The sequence below is a fragment of the Pristiophorus japonicus genome, chromosome 2 (assembly GCF_044704955.1).
Source record: "Pristiophorus japonicus isolate sPriJap1 chromosome 2, sPriJap1.hap1, whole genome shotgun sequence".
NCBI classification, from domain to species: Eukaryota; Metazoa; Chordata; class Chondrichthyes; family Pristiophoridae; genus Pristiophorus; species Pristiophorus japonicus.
This window is the reverse complement of record NC_091978.1, coordinates 163,487,951-163,504,862: the sequence shown is the minus strand read 5'-3', so window position 1 is coordinate 163,504,862 and position 16,912 is coordinate 163,487,951. Positions and strand designations below refer to the sequence as shown.

General features: G+C 42.6%; 1 protein-coding gene across 1 annotated transcript in view; it reads right to left on the bottom strand.

Moving 5' to 3' along the window:
* The window catches only part of gabrg1 (gamma-aminobutyric acid type A receptor subunit gamma1), a 261,702-nt gene that overhangs the window by 37,552 nt on the left and 207,238 nt on the right, over nucleotides 1-16,912 (bottom strand). The window contains exons 5-6 of the mRNA XM_070863136.1: nucleotides 11,767-11,849; nucleotides 7,509-7,646 (exon numbers count right to left, since the gene is read on the bottom strand). Of these exons, the coding sequence (XP_070719237.1) occupies nucleotides 7,509-7,646; nucleotides 11,767-11,849 (221 nt within the window). The remainder of the gene's footprint in view (nucleotides 1-7,508; nucleotides 7,647-11,766; nucleotides 11,850-16,912) is intronic.

Here is a 16,912-nt window from a genome sequence, read left to right as displayed (position 1 = left end):
ACACTTGACAAGTAGTCATTTTTCATGGACGTGTACCTTCGACAAATATTTAAGCAGCGAGAATAGAATTGAATAGAATCACAGGGCTAAAAATTTGAGGTATTACCGCTGGCCTTTAAGGCCCACTTCAAGGGAAAAATGACAGCCACCATACTTTCGCTTGCTGCCGGTGGGTCCTGCAGCAGCTGTCATTTTCAGCACCTGCACGCGCCAAAGTATTGTAATTAGTCAGAGCATGACATCAATCAATGTGCAATGCCGAACTGATGCCCGCTCATCCATTTTGGATATTGCTGCTCCTCTTGCTGCTTGAGAGTGCCTTAGCAGCGTTAATAGCCATGTGGATGCTTCAATTGACAAATGCAAGACATCCAGGATTCTCCATGTAAAAGTGTTTATCGTATTTGCAAGCCTAGGTTTTAAGAGGTAACCCTTGAGATTTATAGGTACAATTTAATTTTTTTTTGTGGTTTGATTAACATTGATTGCTAAGCATCTGGCAGGTAATATTGTCACAGATAAGGCAACTGTTCCATGCAATTAATTTGTTTCTTCCCATTCTCCTTCACTTTCTGAGGGAGCTCTACACTGTCAGAAGTGCTGTCTTTCAGACGAGATGTTAAACCGAGGCCCCTCATGGTTCTATTTCGAAGAAGAGCAGAGAAGTCCCTGGCGTCCTGGCCAATATTTAGCCCTCAATCAACATAATTAAAAACAGATCAGCTGGTCATTATCACATTGCTGTTTGTGGGAGCTTGCTATGCACAAATTAATTGTTGCCATTCCTACATTACTAGAGTAACTGCACTTCAAAAAAAGTACATAATTGGCTGTAAAGCACTTTAGGATGTCCAGTGGCCATGAAAGGCGCTATATAAAAGCAAGTTTTTTTTTCTTTTCCATCTTATCAAAACCACTAATTTTGAATACATCTATTAGGTCTCCCCTTCACCTTCTCTGCTGCAAGAAGAACAATCCCAGCTTCTCCAATGTCTCTACATAACTGAAGTCCCTCATCCCTGGTATTATGCTGGTAAGCATCCTCTGTACCCTCTCCAAGGCCTTAACATCCTTCCTAAAGTGTGGTGCCCAGAATTGTACACCATACTCCAGCTGAGCCCTAATTGTCATTTGTAAAGATTTAATATGGCAATGGGATGTAGAACTATTCACACTTGGTGATGGGGCCTACTCTCCCTTTAATCTTATTTTATAATAATAATAACAAATTTTATTGAAATAGCACCTTTAACGTAGTAAAACGTCCCAAGGTGCTTCACAACAGTGTTACAGACAAACAGATAAATTTGACACCGAACCACAGAAGAAATTAAGGCAGATGATCAAAAGCTTGTTTAAAGAGCTAAGTTTTAACGAGCATCTTAAAGGAGGAAATAGAGGTAGAGAGGCATAGAGGTTTAGGGAGGGAGTTCCAGAGCTTAGGGCCCGGCAGCTGAAGGCAGGTCCACCGATGGTTGAGCAGTTATAATGAGGGATGTTCAAGAGGCCAGAATTTGAGGAGCGCAGACAACTTGTGGGATTGTGAGGCTGAAAAAATTACAGAGATACAGAGGGGAAAGTCTATAGAGTGATTTGTAAACAAGGATGAGAATTTTTAAATCAAGTATTATATTATATTATACAGTAACTCAGACCACACTTTGCTAATATGGATATTGTTTGCTTATTTGTCTCACTGCACCTGGAACAAGAATCCTCAAGAAAGCAATAACATTTTGCTTTGACTAAAATCAGATATGCTATCTTTACATTTTGACTTGTGTGTTGGCATACTGTACCATCATAGACAGCAAAAATCACTCGTGAGTGATGAGCCGGAAATTGCAACATTCCTGATATCAATGCAAGTTATTGTTATAGGTTGAACTTCCCTTATCCGAAACCCTCGGGATCTAGCCTGCTCTAGAGAAGGGATTTTTCTGGACGAGGGGTGGTCACGTTAAATTGGATTGCACAGGTACTAAGCAAGGAGATATCGGGGATGGCTGGCTTGGGGCTGAGAGTGCAGTAGAGAGATCATGGAGGGGGAGGAGGTGGCGGTGGATCACGGGGTCAGGCCAGCGATTGCAGGAGTTGGCAGCGAGGAAGGACTTCAATTTGTTCATGTCGGACAAAGGAGTTCTGGATAAGGGAGGTTCAACCTGTAGTACAATGAGCAAAGATCACAGAATACTCTTCTGTTTAAAACAATACAAAAAGAAAGTTACAAGTGCTTAGCACAAATTAGAGCATAGAATATGTCTAAGTACAATTACCGTAATGATGCGGCAATCCTGGTGGAGGATCAAAGTGGCGTACGTGTTAAATTTTATTGATAAGCTTTAGCGTGTGCTTTCTACATCAGTTATTATTTCCTTTATTTTATCCAGAGAGAATTGCTGATTGTTATAATATGCCAATATTTGCTATTACTGTATTGGTTGAATTATTTATTTTTCACTTTCCTCGCTGCATTCTATAACATGAGTTGGGTATTTTGCATGGAAGGTGAATATTTTCAGTGATTATTGGTCCATATTTTGATGTTAAAATTGGTTATGCAAGATTTTTTCCTGAATTATTTTCTTTATTATCTTTTGACGTTATGGATTTACAAGCCAGTAAGATTAAACTGGAGAAGACAGGAATTGGAAAGTCCCTGACAAGATAAATATATTTGGGTTAATTTCCCACCTTTGTGCTTCTGGCGAGAGCTGGTATGGAAAATCAGGTGTGCAATGCATGCGATTTTCCAACTGTATTTCCAATTTGTGCTACAGCTGGGCAAAACTCCCTAACACAAGTGTGGTCAGAAAATGTAATATTTTTTCTATTACCTTTTTCAGGATAATATTTGCTTCCTTTAGGTATGAAAACCATGAATGAATATTAATATAGATTATTTCCTAAACCTCTTTTTGAACAATTTCCTTATTTAAAATGTGTTCAAGTGATGTGGATGTTGCTGCAAGGCTGGCATTTATTGCCCATCCCTAATTGTCCTTGAGCAGGTGCTGGTGGGACACCTTCTTGAACTGCCGCATTCCATGTACTTCTTTGCAGTGGTTTGTTACAACTGATTGGCTTGCTAGGTCATTTCAGAGGATAGTTAAGAATCAACCACATTGCTGTGGGTCTGGAGTCACATCTGGACCAGACCAGGTAAGGATGGCAGATTTCATTTCCTAAAGTACATTAGTGAACCAGTCAGGTTTTTACACCAATCAGGTAGTTTCATGGTTCCCTGGCACCCCGCCCACCCTCCCACCCCACCTCAAGAACTGCTGTATATCTCTACATTTCGTTTAACCAAAGTGGGGAATTTCAGACAATAAGAACAAAAGAAGGTGATTTTATATTTATGGAGCAATTATGGATCTTGTAGGTATAAAAAAAAATAAGAGGGAGATTAACCTTGGAAGATAGTCTGGATAAGAGAGGGAAAGATAAGGAGAGAAAGAGAGACACAATGCAAAGGCATAGGCCTCAAAAATCCTGCGATAGGAGAAGGCAGAAAGCTTAATTTCTGCCCAGAGAAGCTAAAAATATGGGTCAGAACACGGTTCAGCCTTCTTTAGACCCTTTAAATTCTAAAGGGGGAACCATGGGTGGTATTATGTTCAGAATAAATCCACAGGACTATATCGCAAGATAAAACTGTTGTGACCTTGGTCTCTTTATTCAGAATCTAGAGTGAGGAAGCAGCATGGTGAGTCAACTTTATACCTGCTTGCCCCAGGGTGCACAGGTGACCCTTAGGTCTCCCACAGGTGTGCCCCCTGGTGGCAAGTCTTACATTTGGGTAAGGTCTACATACATACATAACATCACTCCTCTGCAAAGTCTTATTGTGCAAGTTATTTGCAAGTTGAGGCGATCTGGCGCCCCGCCCCCAGGTCGATCGCCTGGGTTGAAGTCCTGACATGGTGGGTTCATCCTCGTGGTTGACGGCGAGGTTGATCGTGTTATTGGGTCGCTGGGGACCAGGTCCTTACAGTGTGGTTCCTGGTTATCTGCCGTTCGCAGTTTGGTCTTGTCCAAATGCTTTACTCGTTAGTCCGGTACATGATTTCACAATCAAACGCTCGGTTTTCATCACATACATTCCATTCCCCCCCTTGGCTAATGTGGTGCTAGCAGCCCAACTGGGACCCTGAACATGGTCTACGTCACTTATTCTGATGTTGCGTGCAGGGGCAGTGCACTAATGGTGTATTCTCTGCTGATGGCATACGGAAGACTCAGTTCTGAGTGATTCTGTCTGGTGATTGCGTAACACCCAGGATAGCCGGGTCTGTAGAGGGTCCACCTTGGCACGTGTGGTGCTGGGTTTAGTGATTTGGGCACTGACCCTGAGGTCAAACAAGCCCAGGATGGCCACAATGGCCTTGAGACTTTCGGTAGTGGCGAGAGGCCTAGTGGTCCCCATGGACATTGGGCCATAGTATGGGGACCCCGGACCACCGACTGTGTGTAGCCGCCCTGCCTTGCTTTGCAATGTGGGATGGATCTACCGTCTCTTTGGCGGATAGGTTGCCACATCCCATCTAGCAGTTCACCTTTGGCAGGGGGTAACATGGGATCCTGGCTGGTCCAGGTCCTAATCTGGGGGGCCGTTACGGTTGACTCCTCGTTTTCCAGCACTTCCACGACCGTGAGTGGGTTTGCAGGCTGCGCTGCTTCCACCCCAGGAGTGGGCAATGGTGGCCAACTGAGAGCATCGGCGCTGCTCTCTGTACCTGGCCCATGGTGGATCATGTTACAGTGCACAGACAGAGTTGGACATTCTCGGAACAACGCATCGATAATGGTGCCTCTGCTCTCCCAAGCTTATGGGATGAACAGCTTGTCTGACTCCAGCACATATTTGGTACGTCTCTTTGGTCCCGTGAATACAGGCTGCTGCGTTGTTTAACTTATTTGATACATGTTCAATTGTTTGGGGCTTGCCCGCTACTTTTGCTTGCTGTACAATACTCCCGACCCCGTGCGGTAACATCTCACTTGCTACGAATATTTTGTTAGATACATAAACAACTGGTTGGGGTTCGCCCGCTACTTTGGCTTGATGTACAACATACCCGACCCCATGTGATAACACATCACTTGTTACAAGTACTTTGTCAGATACATATACGACTGGTTGGTGGTTGCCCGCTACTTTGGCTTGTTGTAAGGTACCCCCAACCCCATACAATGGTACATCATTGGCCGTGAAAGACCGCTCGGGAGGGTTACATGATGCACGCAATTTATTTGAGCGTAGTGGGTCCCTAGCCTTCACTGCGGCCGGCCCTTTACCTTTGCCCCAAACCCAGTCATCTTCCTTGCTGGGCAACACATTCCTCCGTTCCGTTGCGGTGACCTTCCATGGTCTGGATGCTCTCTCGTCCCATGGTCTGGACGCTCTCTCATCCCATGGTCTGGATGCTCTCTCATCCCATGGCCTGAACACACTCTTTTTCCGTGGTCTGGACGCACCTTGGTCCTGTGGTCTGGATGCCTTCTCGTCCCGTGGTCTGGATGCACCTTCATCCCGTGGTCTGGACGCCTTCTCGTCCCTTGGTCTGGACGCCCTCTCATCTGTGTCCGTGATGCCAACTGCTGTGATCTTCCTCCCCAAGTATTTTGTCTCTGACGTCAGGAAGACGTATTCAGATGGTTTCAACCTGGGGCCTCTTCCATCGTCGCGAAAGGGTCGTCGGCTTCGGGTGGTGGGTACCATGCCTGTACTGCTGCTTGGTTGAACTTTACCTCCTGGAGGTTGTGATGAGCGGCCTGTGCCTCGGGGATCTGCAAATGGATCTGCAATTTGATGTCTGGTTCAGCTGGAAGTGGGGGTTTGCTCGGCCTTTGGGAGAGGGAGGCCTCAATCGCCGGAGAGGGTGTGCAGAGGTCTTCCCAGTTCCATCGAATCTTCCCCATCCGCCTCCTGTCAAGCAGCGTTGGCACATCACCTGAAACAATCCACAGTGGTAAATCGTGCACTGCTCCCTCATGGAATACTCTTATATCCGCAATACCAATAACTGGTATCAATTCCTTGGCATAGGTACACAGCTTTGCCTGAATCGGGATCAGCTCGGGTCACTGGGCTTCATTGCTCCACAGCCTCTTGAAAGCCTTCTGGCTCATGACTGATTGACTTGCCCCCATGTCTAGTTCCATGGAGACCGGAGTGCCGTTAAGTTCAACTTTTAACATTATCGGAGGGCTTTTGGTGGTGAAGGTGTGTATCCCATATACTTCCTCTTCATCCTCAGGTTCAGTTGCCTCTCCTGCTCGTTCATCGTGATCCTCGCTGGAACGGACATCCTCTCCTGACTCTGTCACATGGTGAGTCAGAGATCGTTTGCACATTCGCTGGAGGTACCCCATTGTTCCACAGCCCTTACACACATAGGGCTTGAATCTACATTGCTGAGCTCTATGGCTGGCCCCGCAGCACCAACATGGTGCTAATGGATACGCATTATGCTCCACGGCGGACTCTGAGTCACTCTAAGCCTAGGTCTGACCTCTGCAATCGGGTGGGCCCTGACCTGTGCCATTCTGCCTGCTGCAAACATTATTTTGTGCACGGTGCTCACCAGTGAGCTTCGATTCTATTTCGAATTTCGTAACATTAATTTTTTATTAGATTGTAGTTAAGAGGATTCTTTTGCAATGAAGTTCATAATGGCCTCTAGTAGGGATTTATATTTAGGTATTCTTCAATGCCGATTCAGCATGATCAACATGAATCGCTGTAGAGGCTGGTGACTGTTTTGGCAGATGAGGCACCCGCTATACATGGCCATAAAAAATTAATGTTACGAAATTCGATCTCCTGTCCCCGATTATCCCATGTTCATAGAGAAGAATGTTCAACTTCAGTAGGGACATAAAACGGGCGGTTGTGGATTGGATATCCATTATACACCTGCCCAATTTAGTTCTCCATTGATTTCAATGGAAAGGCAAGTCAGGCAGGGTGTATAACAGGCAGCCCATCCACTACTGCCCGTTTTCCACCCCTGCCATTCAACCCAGTATCTTGCTGTCTTTGTTTATGACTTGCAGCGCCGGTGTTATCTCTTCTCCTCCTTGTTTAACATAGACATAAGAACATAAGAAGTAAGAGCAGATGTAGGCCTTACGGCCCCTCGAGCCTGCTGCACCGTTTAATACGATCTTGGCTGATCCGATCATGGACTCAGGTCCACTTTCCTGCCCGCTCCCCATAACCCCTTATCCCCTTAACGGTTAAGAAACTGTCTATCCCTGTCTTAAATTTATTCAATGTCCCAGTTTCCACAGCTCTCTGAGGCAGTGAATTCCACAGATCCACAACCCTCTGAGAAAATAAATTTATTTTCTCTTGCACACAATGTGGAAATCTAAATCAAAATCAGGAAGCTGATGGGATCGGGTACAACATTCGGCTTACACCCTGGCCGATTTTACTCTCTATTGAAGTAAAACTCGGAGATAATATTTTCTTAGAAACATTGCTGTGTTTTTCTTACCAGACTGTGTATGCATTACTTCAGTGGTGTTTCTTAATCCAATAAATGCAAACTGGTAAAGTCTCCAATGTCTTTGGTCAGCAATTGCAACTGAAGGGCGCTTCCAGCGATATACAATTTCATTTTTTGGATACCCATCTTCAAACGAAATTCATGAGAAATATGAAAAAAACAAGATGTTAACTAATGATGACTTCAAAAGTCAACTTCAAAAGCAAATTCATTAAGCATGGCCTACATTTTCTGCTTGGGTTTTGTTGGCTCCCAGGCATAACACGAGTGGAGTGCAGTGGGAAATACTTTGGGAACTGCTCCACAGCAAAATGATCAACCCAGCCACTTCTGGCACTTTCACTGGGAGTGCTATCAATCTTAGATTATCTCTGATCTCAAACAATTTGGGAAAATAAAATCTGCTCCTGTTTGGCTGTGCCAGGGGCAACTGGCTGAGCAGGTTTGTGGCAGGCCTCCAAGACATGATGCAACCATTCACTAGCTGCTCCCAGGGAACCCACCAGTTATTTAAATGACCCTGACCCCAGAAACCCAGTCAGGATCAGGGACAATTCCTTTTGACTGCTACACCGCACTTCAGTCAACATTGTGACTGAGTGGAAGGTCTAAGCCATTATAATGAAACAAGAATCAAATGGCTTTATTCAATGAACCATTGACCCTGAATTTCTATGGGGCTCGTCCCGTGCTTCTGCCAAAGTTATCGAACCTCGATGGAAGTTTATGGCCAGTCCTTTTATGCGTCAGAAGTTCAGGGCTGTTTATAGATGGAGATGTGTCAGAACAGTTGCAGGTCATTCCTCTTATAGTGATGTAGCGGACAAGTGACATCATGGTGGAAGTTATGCCAAAATTTGGACCGGTGCACTTGGAAATAAGGTCATTAAGGTCATTATGATAAAATTGAAACATGTCTCTCTTTTTTTCATAATAAAGCAGCAAAAGAAAATTTGGCCCAATATTTTCTCAAGAAGCCAATAGGAGCACATTTTTATCTTCATCGCCAGGGTGATAACCTGGTCGAGCGGATTGTACAATCATTGTAGAATTGATTACAATGGAATGAATATCAGAACCATTCTATAATGGGCAGGTGATCCCTACCGCTGGATTAACACACAGGCGGTGAAGATCAGGAGACGTAACCAAATGTCTCGTTAAGAAGTGGGAACATTATAATTATTGACTGGCCACAGTAACATGAAACTGTGTTTATAAACTATTTCTCAGAGACTAACACAGACTTATTATTAGTGCTAGTGATCAAAACAAAGTCTGCATTTGAAAAAGGTTAAACTGGAACTCATGCCTCAGTGAGTTTAACTTGGATTTGAATCTCACTCAGACAAAATGTTAAAGGTTCTGAGTGAATCAGTTTGGGCATTACATAGAAACATAGAAACATAGAAACATAGAAAATAGCTGCAGGAGTAGGCCATTCGGCCCTTCGAGCCTGCACCGCCATTCAATGAGTTCATGGCTGAACATGCAACTTCAGTACTCCATTCTTGCTTTCTCGCCAAACCCCTTGATCCCCCTAGTAGTAAGGACTACATCTAACTCCTTTTTGAATATATTTAGTGAATTGGCCTCAACAACTTCTTGTGGTAGAGAATTCCACAGGTTCACCACTCTCTGGGTGAAGAAGTTTCTCCTCATCTCGATCCTAAATGGCTTGCGCCTTATCCTTCGACTGTGACCCCTGGTTCTGGACTTCCCCAACATTGGGAACATTCTTCCTGCATCTAACCTGTCTAAACCCATCAGAATTTTAAACGTTTCTATGAGACCCCCTCTCATTCTTCTGAACTCCAGTGAATACAAGCCCAGTTGATCCAGTCTTTCTTGATATGTCAGTCCCGCCATCCCGGGAATCATTCTGGTGAACCTTCGCTGCACTCCCTCAATAGCAAAAATGTCCTTCCTCAAGTTAGGAGACCAAAACTGTACACAATACTCCAGGTGTGGCCTCACCCAAGGCCCTGTACAACTGTAGTAACACCTCCCTGCCCCTGTACTCAAATCCCCTCGCAATGAAGGCTAACATACCATTTGCTTTCTTAACTGCCTGCTGTACCTGCATTCCAGCCTTCAATTCTCAATCCAAGTCCCATTGGCCAGGCACAGTAAGAGCAAAACAAAAAGTACCCTCAAATATGGCATAGATTCAGCATTCTCTTTTTTTTTTAAAGGCGATATTAGGAAACATGTGGGAAATGAAAATGTTAGGCAGCTGCAGTGGAAAAGGTTTATTTCTGAGGCTAGGTTTGTACTTCAATGTTAAAGAATGTTGGATATGTGGCATATCTCACTAGAGACCAAAAGTATGTAAACGCAGAGAATCTAAACTTCTGCATGGGTTCCGCGAGTCTCCCGCTGTAAATACATTGGTAGACTAACAGACGTCCCAGGGAAATGGTGGGGATCAGATTGCAACAGATTGCCATGGTTTTTGGGAGTTTATGATTTCACTTGTAAGGCAAGGCAAGTGCTGAGTCGTCGGGGGAGGTACTGGGAACAAGGCCACCCTAAGCCAGGAGTTCCTATTCCTGTTCTCCAACAGTTATGGTGAAAGATTAGCAGGTTCTCCAATTTGATATCAAGAACCTTGATACCTGTTAATTTCTTCCACATACACAGATTTCTCACCTGATGACTCTGCAAGAGCCTCTTAAAGTAAATTCCAACTTTAACAATCCAATGCCTTCCCTTTTCCAACTCCAAAATTTTCCCTAGAAATGCAGGCTAGAGCATAGGTCCCAAAACACTCTATTTGCAGTTACCCTGGTCCTGAACAAACACATTCTTACTCAGCCCTGAAGTGCACCCTCCCCATTGTTGGTATCTTTCCCATTGCTAACAATGGAAAAGCTGCATTGTTCTCATACAGCCATGATCTTCCCATTTCATTTAACCCGCTGAGCGATTTGACCCCCACTGAGAATGAATTCAGAGATTGGATGGGATGGTAGGTATTATTTATCATCCCATTACCCCTAACTCCACAAAAAGTAATTCCCTGGGAGATACATGAATTTCTGGCCCCTGGGCTGGCAAGATTTCGGCTACTAAAATTCACTCCACGTGGAGAGAAATTTTGTGACCAGACGAGAATAAAGGTATAATGCACAGTACACTGCAGCCACCCTTCCCCCTCCCCCACCCCACCAACCTGCTCCATCCACCACACCAATAAACAGGTATTTCTTGTCTGCGGGGGAGGGGGTGAGGCAAAGCTTTAACTACCCCCTCCCCATTGCTGTCAGTTTGTTGGTGGGAATTGGAAGATGGAACCTTTAGTTCACCATACCCCAGGCTCCTTGCCTTTGCTACCATGTTCTGCCCCTCTTCTCACCCCGTCACCTTTCCCCTTGCTCTCCCCTCTTCACTCTAATGATAAACAGTGATACTGGACTATAATTAGATGCAACATAAGTATTTAACTGTGAACACAGCCACTCAGGCAGAAAATTCAGTTACAAGCAAGAGACAGCATCAGGGATTTCCTATTAGTATAAAATCCATTTTTTTCAGATTTCGTATTACTTGTTGCCCACTTGTAGAATGTTTAAAATAAGTAATAGTGGAAAGTGAACCACAATGATTTGATTGAAATATTCAGTTAAAGTTATTATTTTATGCAACTACAGATCACAGGGTTTATTCACTGTAGAGATTTTGCTGTATCACAATTTTTTCCAGAACAAAGTAATTCTTGTTTGTCCTAAAAAAAATTGTTAATTTTTCATTTAGCCTTCCAGGAATCAAGAGTTTGATAAAAACCGCCTTATTATTAAATGATGAAAAAATCTTGTTCCCATTATTCATAAAAGATTTTTAAAAATAACTAAATTGGTATTCAAAAATTGAAAGGATTTGTTGAAAATCTTTGTATTAAATAACAGAAGAGCTTCATTCATACTATTCTAAAATAACTGTCAGAAGCAGACTGAGTCATATTTTTTCTCACACTGTAGTCCACTTTGGGCATTATTAGATTAAAAAGGCTACTTTGTCACAAGCAAAGAGACAAGCGTGAAGGAAGCTAACACATTAAGACAATATAGCTGCATTTCACTGATGGTTCTTAGATCACTGCATACAAGGCTGCAATGTACATTTAGGCCATTATTTACTGAAGATACTTTATGGACTCGCCTAGTAATTTGCCATTATTATGGCATTACTTATATCCCAAATTATTTTGTATTAGAAGCAAAGTTGTACATTATGCAACACTTACAGCTTGAGAATTCCAGAGGGCAGGAATGCTGATCCATAGGAAAGTCATGGAGCTGAAGGTAACATTCAGCATTGATGGTTAACCTAATGTGGCAAATAAAAAGGGAAAAACAAAATGATCAACTTTGCAAATCAAAGATAATGTTAATTTTAATAATGTTAAATGCACAATAATGAAATGTTAGTTTGTTAAACTGACTGGGTAGGTATTGTAGTGGTGATGTTTCTTTCAGAAGTTTTCCAAAGAAGAACGCAATCTGTATTGCAGGACTTCAAAAACAGAGATTATTGTCAGAGAACAGCCATATTAGAGCCAAGTGTCTATAGCCTATATACAATCGGAGGGTAACTATGGATAAATACCAATAAATTTATTCATAGGGGCTGATAATTTAATATCAGATAGTGTGGAAAATTGGATGAAGAGGTCTGAAGTCTGTGAAGTACCTGAGGCACACAGCATGTCTTAATGCAGTCAGTCAGAGTGCTACGGAAAGCTCATCAAGCCCCCAAAATGATTAAAATTAAGGGATGCCCCAAAATGCAACTGGAGCACCAGACCAATGCTCCAGAACTGTAGGGGAGGCCACAACTGTTTTCAAAAAATGACCGACACCTCTACCTGGTGACCCCTTTACCACTCTGACCGGGAGATACCTCAAACCACGCTCCTTCCAACCTTTTTTGGTTGCTGGCAACCAATATCTTGGCTCTGGTGCTCCTAGCATATCATGAGCGACACAGTGGAGCACCAAAATATTATTCAAATGAGGTGACTGCATGCTATCAGGTGAGGCTAGCCCATTCCTATGCAGGAAACTGTGCTAGCATCTGTACCACTGCACAAGGACCAGATTACTAGCATCATTGAGTTCTTCCTGGGCCTCAAATAAAAATTACAGTTCATGTTCTATAATTACCTTCATGTAAACAACCGCTTCTTGAAATGATAGGGAGAAAACTCTATGGATTAGCTTTCTGAAGTAAACTGATGCTCATTAGGAACTGAGCAAATTCACTACACATGGATACTTAAAACCAGCAGAGAAAAGAGGCATTTCATTTCATCCTCTCAACTGAATTTTTTTTTAAAAGAGAAAAAAATTGCATTTATATAGCTCCTTTCATGACCCTAGGACATTCCAAAGCACTTTACAGCCAATGAAGTATTTGTCTTGAAGTGTAGTCACTATTGGAATGTGGGAAACATGGCAGTTAATTTGCACACAGCAAGCTTCCACAAACAGCAATAATATAATGACCAGATAATCTGTTAGTGATGGTAGTTAAGAGATAAATATTGGACAGGACACTGGAAAGAACTACCATGCTCTTCTTCGAATTGTGCCATGGGATCTTTTATGCCCACCTGAGAGGGAAGACGGGGCCTCGGTTTAATGTCTCATCTGGAAGACGGCACCACTGACACTGCAGCACTCCCTCAGTACTGCACTGGAGTGGGGCTTGAACCCATGACCTTTTGACAGAGGCAAAAGTGCTACCAACCGATCCACGGCTGACACCTAAAACACAGGTTCCAGAGATGAAAAGGCAATGGGGTAGAATTTTCTTGGGGGTACCCTAATCTCCCACCATAACTTCAGAAGATCAGCAGAAAGCCGAAGAAAAGGCATAAACGGCCACAGGAACCATATCTTTCAACAAATTATCTGCGAAAGTTATGGCAGGAGATTAGGGGACCCTACAGAACTTTTACACCAATGGGACATTTCAATGTACCACTCAAGAGTGATTTTATAAAACTAAGCTCCAGTGGGCATCATAGATGGAAAATTCCAAGGAATACGCACCTGAATTAGGAATGTGCACACCTGACAGGCAAGGTCTCCCACCCGGAATATGATTTGGTAAAATTACCCCTCTTATTTCAATCACCTCACACGAAAAATTACATTAATGTGGAATGGATCACTAAATGGGGCAGAGGAAATAGAAAAACAACTTTACCTAGAAACACTTGTTTTTTTTATTTGTGCTCAGGATGAGAGCAATGCCACATTTATTACCCTGATAGCAATCGTTTGGCCACTTTCAGATGGCATTGAGAGTTAACCATGTAGTGTGGACTAGAGTTGTATTTGGCCAGATCAGGTAAGGGGTGCCAGCACACTTCCCTACAGGACATTAGCAAATCAGTAGCATTTTACAACATTCCTGTGGCTTTCATGGCCATTTCTTTCTGGTGCTAACCTACAAACTAACATTTATTAAATTCAATTTCACATTTTGCCATGGCAAAATTTGAACTCAGTTTTGTTTGTGCTGTGCCATAACCACGGCATTACTGTACTCATTTTTCTGTGCTATTTTCCAATTCCTGCTGAAATTTTCAACGACCTTCCGATTCCCAATTTCAACACACCATCATTTTCTTATAGGGGCAGAAATCCCGGCCTCCCCGGGTCCGATCTTCTGCATCTCGCGAGCGAGGACATTTGCAAGGGCAAGATTGCGGGATTTACCCATATCTTGCCCGACAAATGTCCTCAAAACTCTTGCGCCTCATAAAAGCAGGTGCATAGCTTACTTTTACAGGCATAAGAGTTTTAAAACACACAAAAACATTCTAAAATAAAATTTTTAAAACACATTTTATTGTTAAAAACCTTCCCCACTACAGTAAGTTTATTTTAAACCATAATTAAAAAAAACTTTTTTAAAAATCCGAAATATATATTTTTTTTAATACATAAATAACTCATTTAAATTAATAAAAATATATGATGTATTTTTTTCTATCTTTTATCATTGGTTATGTGTGTTTTGGGAGCTGATTCTCATTCATGCTAATGGGAACTCCAACTTATGAAGTTCCCATTATTAGGAATAAGAATATACTATACCTGATTGGCTGCCCAGAGCCATGTGACTCCAGCTCCAGGCCTGCGCACGTCCCGACGTGCACATGCTCCGACGCACAGTCAGGGGAGGCCTCAGGACTGGGATCTCGCGTGGATGCAGCAGCTTCAGGTAGGTGGGCATCTTTTTTCTAGAATCCAGTCTGACGCCCACAAGAAGGAGACACCGGGATTTCTGGACCATTATGTTTTTTCTAAAGTAGCTAATATTTTCCACAACTGCAATGAACACAGACAACTTGAAATGATTCAATGGGATACTAGATTATAAAGTCTTAATACATTTGTATAAAATTCCTTACTTTACTCTTTTAACGCAAATGTTAACCTATTAGTATCCCATAGCATAATCTCAAGTGTAGTACATCAAACCCAACTGCTGTAGAATATTAATGCCATTTGTTGTTAAAAAATCATTGAAATTAATATTTTAATATTTAAGAGAATTCTTTCACTTTGATGTTCCTTCCTCTGTTAAGCAGAAGATAGGATGAATTTTGTACATAGCAGCTGGTGTGCATTGGCAGCCTCCCAGATTCTCAAAATGAATACCTTTAATTGTCTTCATGCAAGCTGTCATCCTTCATTCAAACCTTTTTGTTGTGATTTTCTTTTAGTCACCTTTTATAACTCTTGCTCCAAATCTTGATTGGTGTTCTACAGTTTCCTCCCCTCTTATGAAACACCTTGGGATCTTACACTTTTAAAAAATTAATCCTCGGGATGTGGGCAACACTGGCAAGGTCGATATTTATTGCCCATCTCTAGTCGCCCTTTAAAAGTTGGCAGTGGGCCTTCTTCTTGAACCAATGCTGTCAATATGATGTAGGTACTCCCACAATGCTGTTCGTTATGGAGTTTCAGGATTTTACCTCAGCGATGATAAAGGAAGGTGCATGCCTTAGAAGTAAACATGGAGGTGATGGTGTTCTTATGCACTTACTGCCCATGTTCTTCTACATGGTGCAGGTTGCAGATTTGGGTGCATCCTATAGATAGCCATTGTAGCCACGATGCACCAATGGTAGTAGGAGTGGATGTTTAACGTGGTGGATGGGGTGCCAATCAAGTGGACTGCTTTGTCCTGGATGGTGTCAAGCTTCTTGAGTGATGTTGCAGCTGTATCCATGTAGGCGTGGAGAGTATTCCATCACACTCCTGACTTGTGCCTTGTAGGTGGTGCAAAAACTTTGGGGAGTCAGGAAATAAGCCATTTGCTACAGATTACCCAGCCTCTGACTTGTTCTAGTAGCTACGACATTTATATGGCTGGTTCAGTTGAGTTTCTGTTCAATAGTAATCCTATGATGTTGATGATGGTATGGTAATGCTATTGAATGTCAAGAGGAGGGGGTTCAGCTCTTGTGTGTTAGAGATGGTCATTAACTGAGGAATTATGAATGGAGCAATCATCAGCCCTACTTCTGACCTTATAATGGAGGGAAGGCCTTCAATGAAGTCGCTGGAGCTAATTGGGCCTAGAATGCTGCCCTGTATAATTATGACAGTGATGTCCTGGGGCTGAGAGGATTGGCCTCAACAACCTTTGTGACAGTTATAACTTCAGCCACTGGAGAGTTTTTCCCCTGGTCACCATTGGCTTCATTTTGACTAGGGGTTCTTGGCGTTAAAGGTGCTATTCAAATGTACGTTGTTATAGCCATTATAGACCCAGTGTCAGTGTTGATACACTCATGAATATGTGTCCAGGCAGAGTTGCACTGAACTTAATTTATGGGCCACACTCTGGTCCACAAAAGTTCATTTTGCTTTTCCTGAAGCCAGTCTTGTCAGGCAGCCAGATTAGGGCCAGTTAAACTGGGTTTGCAAATAGTGTTATCAGCCATTGTTTCAGCATCCTAATTTCCCTTACTGCACAAATGTATTCACAGCCTATCTGAAAATGCTGGTGATCAAGCACTTCATTAAAATACTTGAGAAATGCAAAATTGGATCATCAATGTTGGATACACACTGATTGGCCAGGTTCTATTTAGAGAGATTATCAAATTTGTGATACACAAGTCCAAACAAGTCAGTATGATTGCCTAGTTGGAAGTTATGAACAGAAATCGATGAAAATATTTCTAAAGGAAAAAAAATTCTAACATTTTTACCCAACACAAAATAATTGCTATATTCTAGAAAATAATGGACAATTTAAAAGCCATTTGACTTGTGGTTTTACAGGCATACTGAAAACATGCCTGCTGGATTTAAAACAAAGCTAATGGGCTGGATTTTCGGTTTTAAAGATTTCCCGCCCCA